This window comes from Sinohyriopsis cumingii, chromosome 17, assembly GCF_028554795.1.
Source record: "Sinohyriopsis cumingii isolate HCF-2022 chromosome 17, ASM2855479v2, whole genome shotgun sequence".
Taxonomy (NCBI): domain Eukaryota; kingdom Metazoa; phylum Mollusca; class Bivalvia; order Unionida; family Unionidae; genus Sinohyriopsis; species Sinohyriopsis cumingii.
In genome coordinates, this window is record NC_142977.1 from 67,524,114 (window position 1) to 67,536,232 (window position 12,119).

General features: G+C 34.3%; 1 protein-coding gene across 1 annotated transcript in view; it reads right to left on the reverse strand.

Moving 5' to 3' along the window:
* Nucleotides 1–12,119, reverse strand: part of LOC149779154 (uncharacterized) — a 52,136-nt gene that overhangs the window by 9,479 nt on the left and 30,538 nt on the right. Inside the window, exons 3-5 of the mRNA XM_089939717.1 lie at nt 3,011–3,252; nt 2,498–2,648; nt 284–489 (exon numbers count right to left, since the gene is read on the reverse strand). Of these exons, the coding sequence (XP_089795843.1) occupies nt 284–489; nt 2,498–2,648; nt 3,011–3,252 (599 nt within the window). The remainder of the gene's footprint in view (nt 1–283; nt 490–2,497; nt 2,649–3,010; nt 3,253–12,119) is intronic.

A 12,119-nucleotide genomic window follows, 5' to 3' on the forward strand; every position in this document is an offset into this window, starting at 1 on the left:
GTGCCAAAATCAGTAAAGTAAGTTTTTCATAAACGACCGTTTAATGCTATAACATTAATTAAGATATAAAGAAAAAATAAGGAAAAGATGACAAAAAGACGGCTAGAGAACAATGCTTTTCTTTACATTTTATTTTCTTCTCCTTCTTCTTCTTCTTCTTCTTCTTTATTATCAAATTCATGCTAGCAAATGAATACTTTGACAAGGCAAAACGAAAATCATGGGCACTTGCAAGAACTTCTGAGTGAAGTTTCTATAAAAGCGAGCGAGGGATCGTACTTACCAGCGGGCAGAGTGTAATTAAGCCGAACACAGGACACTTTGGCCAACTCAGTCGGCCCGCAATTGGTCTGATTCCATGGTGCTGCCGGACAGTTAAAAATGGACGTCTCATTACCAATACACTGGACATCGTCAAGGCGAATAGGGTTTGTGTTATTAACTATATCTGATGCATCAATTGGCGCCCCTGCCAATGCATCTGCTGGACTGGAAAATTATGATTTTTACATTAACAAAATGTTGGTCTCAATAATCTTAGTACTAACAAGACAGACACAAGATTAAGGAAAAGATAAAAACTTGAGAACAATCGCCGACATTGCCCTTCTCAACTGTTTTCATTGGCTAAATAACCATTTACAGAGAAATTAATAAAGCATACATCTTCCAGTCAATAACGTCATTACGGTAAAGAATTACGATTTACAGAGAAATTAATAAAGCATACATATTCCAGCTAATAACGTCATTACGGTAAAGAATTACATATTTTCTATTTGCAAATACAAATGATACAATTAAAAAGCGATATTCGATTTTCTTTCCTTAAAATAAATCAAACAGATTTAAAGCTGACTAAAGGACAGATGAAGAGCATTACTTTGTTGCAAGCACAAACGCCAACAAAACAACATAGCAAGATGTTAGCTCCAAATATTCCATTCTCTTTGAAGAAAACCTCAAAAAAATGAATTATGGTAGGTTGTTATGTTTGCTAGTCTGTTTCGAGTGTTTCTTGATGTACGATTCGTAACAGATCATTTGACAATTAACAATACAGACAATATTATATTTGCAAGGATTTACTTCAACTATAAATAAGATTCCTTTGAAGGGACTGACTCTCTACCGGTGAAAAGAATTTATAGAGATAAACAGTAGGTCCATTTCTTCGTTTTCTTTTATTATTTTAACTGTAAGCAATTAGAAGAACCTGAAATGTTCTTGAGAAACCCATGACAGTGTCAAACTCTATTAATGAAAGTTAAAGGTAAGAAATAATGACTTGTAAAAAGGTATCTCTTTCAACAGAAAAATACATGCTGTCATTGTGTAATAGTGTGCAGCTCTGAAAATAGGTATTTATCTTTTGAAAAAGATACAGGGTATTGGGTCATTATTTCAATTCTAAAATGTAAAACAAATTCAGCTTGTTCACGATGATTTCACTGTCTTGACCTAGTCCTACAACTAGCTAGCGTTGCCCTTAACCATTAGCATTTATGTTAATGTGTTGGAATGTTACACGATACATGATGTTTGGGGTAATGTTAGAATTATATATATGTGTGTGTGTGTGTGTGTGTGTGTGTTTGAGTTCGTTATTGTGCTTATAAGCCATCAAGAGATTCATGCTTTTTCCTTGAGCACATGATAACATTATCAAACCTGTCCAAACTATCAATGGGACGAACCTATACACACCAACTGTGGTCAAGTATTATGAGTACCTGGTTAAGTAATTGTGTTCATAGACTAAAAATAGTGTACAAAGTTCATTTCTGACCATTAACTTTTAACCAGAGATTACGGGGATGTCATCAAAGTCTTTATTATATATATATATATATATATATATATATATATATATATATATATATATATATATATATATATATATATATATATATATATATATATATATATATATATATATATATGTATGTATGTATATATATATATAACGTAACATGTTTCATTAAAATTAAATATTATTTTATTAAGTTCGTAATTTCGCAAGCATGTGCTAACACGCAAGAGACAAACCACGATCGTTGCTCTCAGGCATTAATATATATTACTTTTACAGTACAAATTAATATAGATCTTTGTTTTTCTAATGGTTTGCAATTTACTCTGATTCTTTAGTTACTACGGCAAAAAAATGATTACCATATTATTTTAATATTTCTAAATAAGAATTATCTTCATTTGTTAAGGAAAAAGTCGGAATGTCCTAAAAGACTGATGAGTTCCTCAACTCTTGTCGGAAAAAAACAGATCCGAGATATGATAATTCAGAGGGATTTTCATATCCCTCTAGAAAATTGCGCTGCTGTAAAAAAGTACTATAAGCATGATAATGTAAAATTGTACGGTGCGAAGAAATCTGGGAATAATAGTAAAAATAGGCCAAGGCATCGCATTAGCCCCATCGGCCTTAAGTCTAGTAGAACTCAACAGTATCCTGAAATTAACAGGGAACTAAACTCACTTAAAGCAGAGCATCCTGCAGATTACTTGAGCATTGGTTAAACCCCATGAGTCATCGCAAATAGTTCCCCACTGGTTATTTCTTCTAACTTCAACCACACCCGTTCCATATTGGCGACTAATCAAACGAACATTTGGGTCGGGCGTGGTACCTGGAAGGAAAATGATAATCTGAAAACGCACACCAATTTAGAGATCATGCAATCTGCATGTATTCGGTAATTAATATTTTGTCAACAGATTAATATATATATTTTGTTACATATCATTCATATCTGTCGCGGATGGCGTGAATGCAATAAGGAATTTCCAATATTGTTCTCTGTTTGAACTTACTTTTTGCTCATAAATGAAAGAAGAAACCAGAGAACTCATGTAGTCTTGAGCGACGTTACATTAAAAATTGTATAACTTAACGGTGCCCAATTTTGGGAATATAAGTAAAAATACAATATAAGACTGCTTACTTTCTGGTACGAACATCATCCACGTCTAACAAGTCAGTGCTACTTACAATTAGATGGCTGGGCTATAATTGGAGACCGTGTTGTTGTAGACAAAGGATTTGGCGTTGCTATCACCGAAGAAGTGCTACAACGGACCCCAACGTCCTCGTTGTGGCTACAGTCTGTGATGGCCCAGTTACTAAACTGACAATCGGCCAATCTCCTTTCTGTCCCGGCGCAGTTGACGTCGTCCATCCAGATTGGACCATTTCCAGATCCAAACAGAAACTGTACAACACTTCCCCCGTCGCTAAATAAATAAATAAATATATAAATAAATTAATAAATAAAACTAAGGTGCAAGGGTAGTTTGCGGTTCCATGAACATTAATTTACGCTATTTCACATCAGAGAAATGCTTTTCAGCACGCGCACTTTATTTTCCTGCAATGATGTATGTTGAGAAATTGCTATTTTTCAGGTCCTTTAATTTCTATGTGATTGGTTTGATTTATGGGTTCCGAAATTAAATTTCTAGCAAAAATAGGCCTTAAGTTGCGATCAGTTATGGTACATTCACATAACTGTTGAGTCACCAAAACACGTGCAAAATATTAAGATCCTAAAATAAGCACTGTTCGCCCAAAATAGAGTATGCTAATTCATAGAGGCAAGGATTACAAGCGGCAAATGTAACCTATCATACCCTGCTGCACTTGTAATTATCCTATCCTCCCAGAAATGTAAAATCGTCAGACCTGGTGAGTATGGAGACATTCACCAATGAGTAATTAATCGCCTTACTGGAATGTACATTTCCTCCTGCGGTAACCCCATTTGAGAATCTACAGAGAATGGAATACTGGCGACATAAAGTGAGAACAATCTCATGAAAAATGTATATGTTCATAAATATCAGGAATCGTCTAAATGTACTGTATAATTACAGCTACGACGATACAGTAGTATACTAAACACTACAGCTACAACACTACAATGGCATACTAAACACTACAGCTACAGCTCTACAGTAGAATACTAAACACTACATCTACAACACTACAGTGATATACTAAACACTACAACAACGTACTGTAATAGTAAAGCTTCAATACTACAGTCATCTACTCTAACACTACAGGAATCTACTCTAACACTACAGGAATATACTCTAACCCTTCAGTCATCTACTCTAACACCACAGTCATCTACTCTTACACTACAGTCATCTACTCTAACACTACAGGAATCTACTCTAACACTACGGGAATCTACTCCAACACCACAGTCATATACTCTAACAATATAGTCATCTACTCTAACACAACAGGAATCAACTATAACACTACAGGAAACTCCTAAACTGCAGGAATCTAATCTAACACTACAGGAATCTACCCTAGCACCACAGGAATCTACTCTAACACTACAGGAATCATCTTGAACACTACAAGAATCAACTCTGACACTACAGGAATCTACTCCTATACTACAAGAATCAACTCTAACACTACATGAATCAACTCGAACATTACAGGAATCAACTCGAACACTACAGGAATCTACTCCTACATACCAGGAATATATTCCTACATATCAGGAATATATTCCTACACTGCAGGAATATCTCTAACACTACAGGAATCTACCCTAACACTACAGGAATCTACTCTAACACTACAGGAATATACTCCTACACTACAGGAATCTACATGTACACTACATGAATCGACTCTTACACTACAGGAATTTAAACTAACACTAAAACTACTAGTCATTTCCTATAATACTGCGGTCTTCTACTCGAAAACTTTAGCAATATACCTGACACTATAGGACACACGGTACTAGCTGTATGAGAATATGGGAAGCAGCCTGGAAAAGGGTGAACATAAAATAGAACATATATGGGTTAAGGTGGCCTGGATTGGTTGATAATGTAACTTATTTTCTCAGAAAAAATCTTTAAAGAGCCTCTCCTAGTTGTAACTGAAAAAATAGAGACATTGTTTTATTGATGCAATTTCAGTCCTTTAACAGTCTTGAGCTTGGAACACTTATTACTGAAATTAGCACCTGACTCTTTGGTGTGGATTGGAAAGCACATATTTCAAACACACCTACGTCTAGAAAATGCCGCGTCGCATACCCTTTTCTCTACACAGAAGAAGTCATCTAGGTTTCATCAATGTTGACAAATATAGGTTTGATCATGATCTCTCAGAAAATTAAATTTTTTGAATTTTTAATTTCATGGTGTTTGCATATATTTACTATGGTAACTGAATTAGTACCGTGAGTCCTACAGCAGTCTCTTCTATCACTACAGCAATCTGCTCCAATACTAATGGAATCTATTCCAACACTACATCTTACCATTCCAACACTACAGTAGTCTCCTCTAACGCTACAGCAATCTGCTCCAATACTAAAGGAAACCATTCCAACACTACAGCTATCCATTCCAACACTACAGCTTTCCATTCCAACATTACATCAATCTATTCTAACACTGCAACAATGAGCAATTATTGTTGCAAACATGTTCAAACGAAAGTAACAAAGATCTCATAAATTTCTTGCATAGTTTGAAATACCCACTTGAAATATTAACTATACAAAATGTACTACACAGAAAATGACCCAGATGTAACATAGTAGTCTGTATTCAGATATATATATATATATATATATATATATATATATATATATATATATATATATATATATATATATATATATATATATATATATATATATATATTGTTGTGACCAAACAACATATCACTTGCCATATAATATTATGTTTGCTAGGATTTAACAAATGTCTGTCTGTCGTTCTGTCTGTCACAAGCAAACACACATATATCATTTTGTTTATCTATCCTGCAGTGAATAAAATTACAGATTCAGCCAGGAAATATTCAGCAAACGGTCACGTATCGTGGTCTGGTATGATTACTTCTAAGGTAGTATATGAAATTTTTAAATTACACATACAGCCTATACTATCAATTCAAACTAACAACATCCATAGCTATTGCCCAAAAACATGGCAACTGTAGACAGTGGGACGCCTAGGACAACTGAGATTCCCATTTTATGACAAAAAGAAAATGAAGTGAACATTACCAGAATGTGAATGAAAGTTTCAGACTCTGGGTATTAGTGCACTCAGATGTAATTGTGGTTCTTTTTTTTCTCTCACCCCAGACAGTTTCCGTAATCAAATGATGACCTAGTCATGATTAGTCCCTCTTCATGTAATATATCAGTAGTTAATTGTTGTTTCATACAGCAAGGGCAGTCTGGTGATTCCATATATTTCTTAAATATGTTTAGAAAGAAGCTCATGATAGAAATTGTAAATAGTTTTGCAAGCCAAAACATTTATTGTGCAGTTGAAGGTGTGCGTTAATTGGCACTATCAAGAAAACATGACGCGGCATATTTCACAAAATCTGAAGCCATATAATTTATGAAATCTTTATTTATTTATTTAGTTATTTCTTTTGGGGGTTTTTTTTCTTCTGTTTTATTACAAAATGCTAATTGAGTTTGATACATTGGATTGTATCATTTGTGTCATAAGGGACATTACATATAAAGTTTGCTTGTTAAATACGAACTATGTATTTAACACGCGCTCTCACACTCATGGGTCTCTGCATAAAATAAAAGACGCAAATAATAATTTTTAAAACAGGGAGACTGTTGACAATGGTACATCATAAACAACGATGACATTCTGACACATATAGAATGAATTGTCAATACAAACAAAGGAAAAAAGTATTAACATAAAATATGGATAACTGCGAATATTGGTTAATAAATGACAATGAGGGCACCCTTACACATCTAGTCTAAACTATAACTACAAACTAACGAAGTTTACAGTTATTGACAAAATCATCGAGAATGCAGACATCGGTACACCATGAACAATAAGGACATATCAACACATATTGGGAACTATCAATACAAACTAATGACACAGATAACTCGTGACAGAAATCATGGAGTCTGCAGACATTAGTAATTCATGGACATTTAGGGCTCGCAATAACTTCATACATAAAAACGAAGACGAAGATGATGCCACTCATGAACAACTGAGACTAAGAACGTAAGTGTTGAAATATCTCCGTATGTCACTCTAACCCACTTTCCGCTTTACTGTTATTAAGTATTTCTGAAAGATGGATATAAATAATATGAAATTGTATGCAATTGCAAGAAGCACAATGGAAAGAATATTGACATATCTCTATGCTACTTTCATGTACTGTCACCTTAATTTCGTGATATGTGGTTTTAGGGAAACAATGCGCTGCCTGACACAGCCAGCTGATCGAAATGGCTGTTCCTATGTGCTCTAGAAATGAGCTGGAATGTGTCCAAAAATACACAGAGTACAGCAGTCACTAAAGCAGAAAAGCTACATTTTGCCAGAATATACAATACTAACTCTAAGAAGGCAATGAGCAGATCAAAATATATGAAACAACAAAAGTTATCGGCAATTTGTTTCCTTCCAGTTTATCTCTAAACTCCAGTAAGTGACTATGGCCATTAATGCACACCTGGTAAGTGTCAAGTTACTTACTTTGATTGTATATGACGTGCTTTGCTAAAATATAAAAGCGTAAATAATGTTACCCTAGAGGTAGGTTCGCTGTGTTTCATTTCAGTAATCCTAGACGCTTACTTGACCGTTCCAGAATCAAACGAATGATCACAAGAGGATTATTCCTTCCCTAGATAATATATTTCCATGATGTCAGCCTGGTGGTTCCATACTTTTATGTACACAGAGTAAATAAATACGGCCATGTACCAAAACGTCACTTCCGATATTTCAGGAATGTTTGAATTTATAGTATCAACTTATTCCACAAAATATGAAACTATCACATCAATCACCGTATATGAAGGTGGTTCAGTTTTGTTATTCTTATTGTAACTATTCTGTTTGGATTATGTTAATTTTAAAATATTTATTAAATATGAATTCTGCCTGGATATTTCTACCTGATTGTCAAATGCACATGCTTGGTTTACAATACAATACAATACAATACAATACAAATTTAATTCGAATAAAAATATAATAATTAACAAATTGTGAATATCTGCCACTTTCTCCAAATGCATAGACAATAGTCGTTGAAGGAAACAGATCATGGTGTCGTTTACAAAACAAGTGTTGTACGTTTCTATTACTTCTGCATATTTGTAGCATCATACTTCTGAATATATTAGCCCCGGAATTCTGTGTATTTGTATCCCCAGGCTTATGTATAATTGTATCTCCAGGCTTATGTACGTTTGTAACCACAGGTTCATGTATATTTGTAACTCCAGGCTTAAGTATTCTTGTAGCCCCAGGCTTATATATTTTTGAAGCTCAAGGCTTATGTATTTTTGTAGCTCATGGCTTATGTATCTTTGTAACCCCACGCTTATATACTTTTGTAGCCCCAGGCTTATTTATTTTTATAGCTCAAGGCTTATGTATTTTTGTAGCCCAAGGTTTATGTATTTTTGTAACTCCATGCACGAGATGCATATCACAAAGTTGGTTTAACCATGCAATTCAAACGTCTAAACGTATCGCACTAGTAATTGACAAAACTATCCTGATATCAAGACATATATTCATTAGATTTCTGAGTCTGTGCAGTCAGACTATTTTTTGCTGTACTCCTATCAGTTTGGCGGTAAAAAATTAGTCCAAAATTTTACACAAAGGGACACAGACAATCAATTTATCTCACAACATGATACTTGTCTCTGCCCTCAACATTCCAGTATTCCTAAAAAAAAAAAAAAAAACATTATTTGATTTATATCAAGATTGATGTTTATACCTGAACTTTAACAAAACCGATCGGGAATTTATATTTGTTTCTGCAAAAAAACCACTGTTTTAGCACAGTTTGAAGCATCATCGAAGTACAAAATATGAATGATATTTTTTATGCCTTTATTTGCAAGAGTGGTATGCGGATATTTTACACGTATCGCTGCAATGAAATAGTTAAAGAAGAAGAAAAATTGCTGTAATAACACAAATATATCTTGTACCTACTTGACAGAAAAAAATCTATTGAACCTTTAGAAGTTTTAAAACTTAAGTTCAAACTTGCATACGCTGTTTAAACCATGTACATGTATTTATAAATAGCACCTATTATTGATAACGAGGCGAAATGCTCCAAATGAGATACGACATCAAAAGCCTTGTTAAAATCAATTAAAAATCACAACTAAACAATAAAATCTACCGCTCATCTATGATAAACGCGTCTGTGCAAATGGTTATATAATACATATATTGTTTGCTGTGTAACATTTGGTGCCAAAATCTGCTTGGGACTCATGAATAATATTATTACCATCAGACCAAATTCGTATTCTGGCATTCAATACGTTTCTAAAACAATTTTTACACAATACATCAAATAATGAAATATCTCTAGACTAGATGGGATCTTGAACTGAACCTTTCTTAAATAATAGATACATTATGATTTTGCTAATTCTTTAGGAAATATGCCAATCGATGATTTTGTTAAACGGGATAACTAAGAAGGGTGCAATATCCATGCAAGTATATTTAAACATCTACATCACCAAACAGTCTAGTCCGCTATATATCCCTGAAGCAGAGCTTTTAATATTATATACAATTCCTTCCTGGGGGGCCCCGAGGGCCGAGTAGTTTAAAGTGCCTTCCTTTCGCAATAACTGTCATATCACCTCTGTCAGCGTGGGTTCGAGTCTGGGTGAGGCAGATGTGGGTATGCAAGAAAGCTTGCCAGTAGCTTCCCGTGGTTCGACGGTTTTGCTGAGGTTTTTCTGGGTTCTTCCTTTACCTGTTATACTGGCCGCATGCATAGCCAATCTTGCGCTGGAAATGGCGTTAAACAAAAGAAGCAAGTATCCATTTTATTCTATAGTAATCCTTCATTAAACATGTCACAATCATTATATTTAATTTCAAGTTTTCTTCCCTCATCATTGCTTGTAGAAGCTTCGAGATTTCCAGAAACAACTTTCTAAAACAATCATTCAGAAGAGATCCAGCAATACGAGCGGTATTTATCGTTACTTTATTACTTGAACATAGTAGGGTTATTTAATGACTGGACACGTGGTTTCGCTGCTTTGAAAATTGATCTTTCTTCTACTTGACCATGGTTTGACAATTTTACACAGTTTATCTGTACTATCGTGTAAAACGAAAGACGCATGTAATAATTTGCACAAACGCAGAGTCTATACACAAAGGATCACCAAGGGTAATCAGGTCACATCTACCCAAATAGTATCAACAATCAATAACACTGAACTTGGAGACAATGGTACAACACGTATACTACACAAACAGTATGAAAGGTCATTACTGACACAAAACATGTATTCAGTCTTAATTGACAATTAAAACTAAGAACCAAATGAATTATTCAAAACCAAAAACACCCTTGATGCCATGGACATTTATTACAACACAGATATATAAAAAAGAATCTCCGAGTTATGTAAAAGAGAAATGATAAACCTTAATAAGCCTTGCCTGAACTGTTCAGAATCAGAAAGTACACTCATCGTATTTGTGGTTCGTTGTTTAAAATCATATAGATCATTAGCCTATCAGAGAATCGAAAGAGGACAGCGTTATGATTATCCATGGTCTAGATCACACATTCGTTGCTAATTTTTACTTCTGACTGCTGGTGGTTCTCTGGTATACTCAAACAGAACATGGCGTGCATTTACTAGCTCTTGCATCAAATGTTAAGACATTTCAGGTGTACGAAATTTTCATTACCAGCAAAGTTTCTACGTGGCACCAACCTATCATACAAAACCTGATACCACTGTACATTGACGAAATAACAAGCTTGATTTTTTCTTCTCTTTTAATAAATATTACGTTTATTTCATTTGGATTGTATAATTTATCCTCATATTTACTATAGGCGTTCAAGGTACCTAAGAATTAAAAACATATGTATCATGTGAAAATATAGATTGGATAGTCCATGTGTTTCTGACTTTATTGTAACATCTTCCGATTTAAGATATCCTACGACATACGGAGAAAAATAATTTTGCCAAACGTTCGCGATTAACGATTTTTCAAACTTTTGCGTCTGTAAATTTCATGATTGGTTGCCTACAATCAAATATAATTTTAAGTTCCAAAGATCTGCAGTGAGATATTTTGAAAGAAAACGTTCTTTGATGAAGAGCCAAATTTTTCAAGCTTTGATATCATAATGCAAGGAATTGTAATGTTTGAAAAATAGGAAGATTTATGTACTTTGATTTAAGAACATTTTTGTATAAATCCATTGCGGATTTAGGTGTCTTGTTTTTTATTTTGCTGGTAGTCGACATTTATGTCTACGATCGCCGAGTAGGCTAAACGATTATATCTCTTTTTCTCCAGCAAATGACGATATAAACAATCAATGCTTTCTATCAAAAACAAACATGATAAAACTGTAGATGTGTCTGAAATTCGAGATACAAGTTATTCTGATATCAACAACTGTTAATAACTCTACTGGAAATTCTTGTAATGCACAGTTGTGTTAACTACATCAAACTTTTACAGAGTGCTCTTCAAAAACATTCGAATGTTACGGCATATCATGTTCTTCTGTCATAGGTTTGACACTGACCTTTAATCGGAAATTAATAAACATCAAGTGCACCTAAAGCCGTGTCGTGACTTTTAACCTACGATGTTTCTTCTTCATGTTGGACATCGTAAGGCCACATTTTGACGTATTAAAGAAAGTCTCTGACATTACGGCATCTACAGAAATACTTTCGCTATTTCATTTTGTGTATAATCTGCTTTAAATATATGAACTTATCTTATTGCTACTGCGCTATTTAAATTTATGTTGGTTCGTTTGGTGTTGTATGTTACACGAACGCATATGGATGATTTAGTGCCCAGGAATTCGGAGTGAAGTCCGTTTACCAAGGATGCAGCACAGTGGCCCACCCGGGAAGAGCCGGTGATATAACACGAATCCGCACCCTTTTGGGCGCGAGTCTGAAACGCAAACCACTAAGCCACGGCAATTCCTATCTACATTTACATACTCATATAATACTTTCCAATCATACGCAGGTTTAATATCATGCAATAAT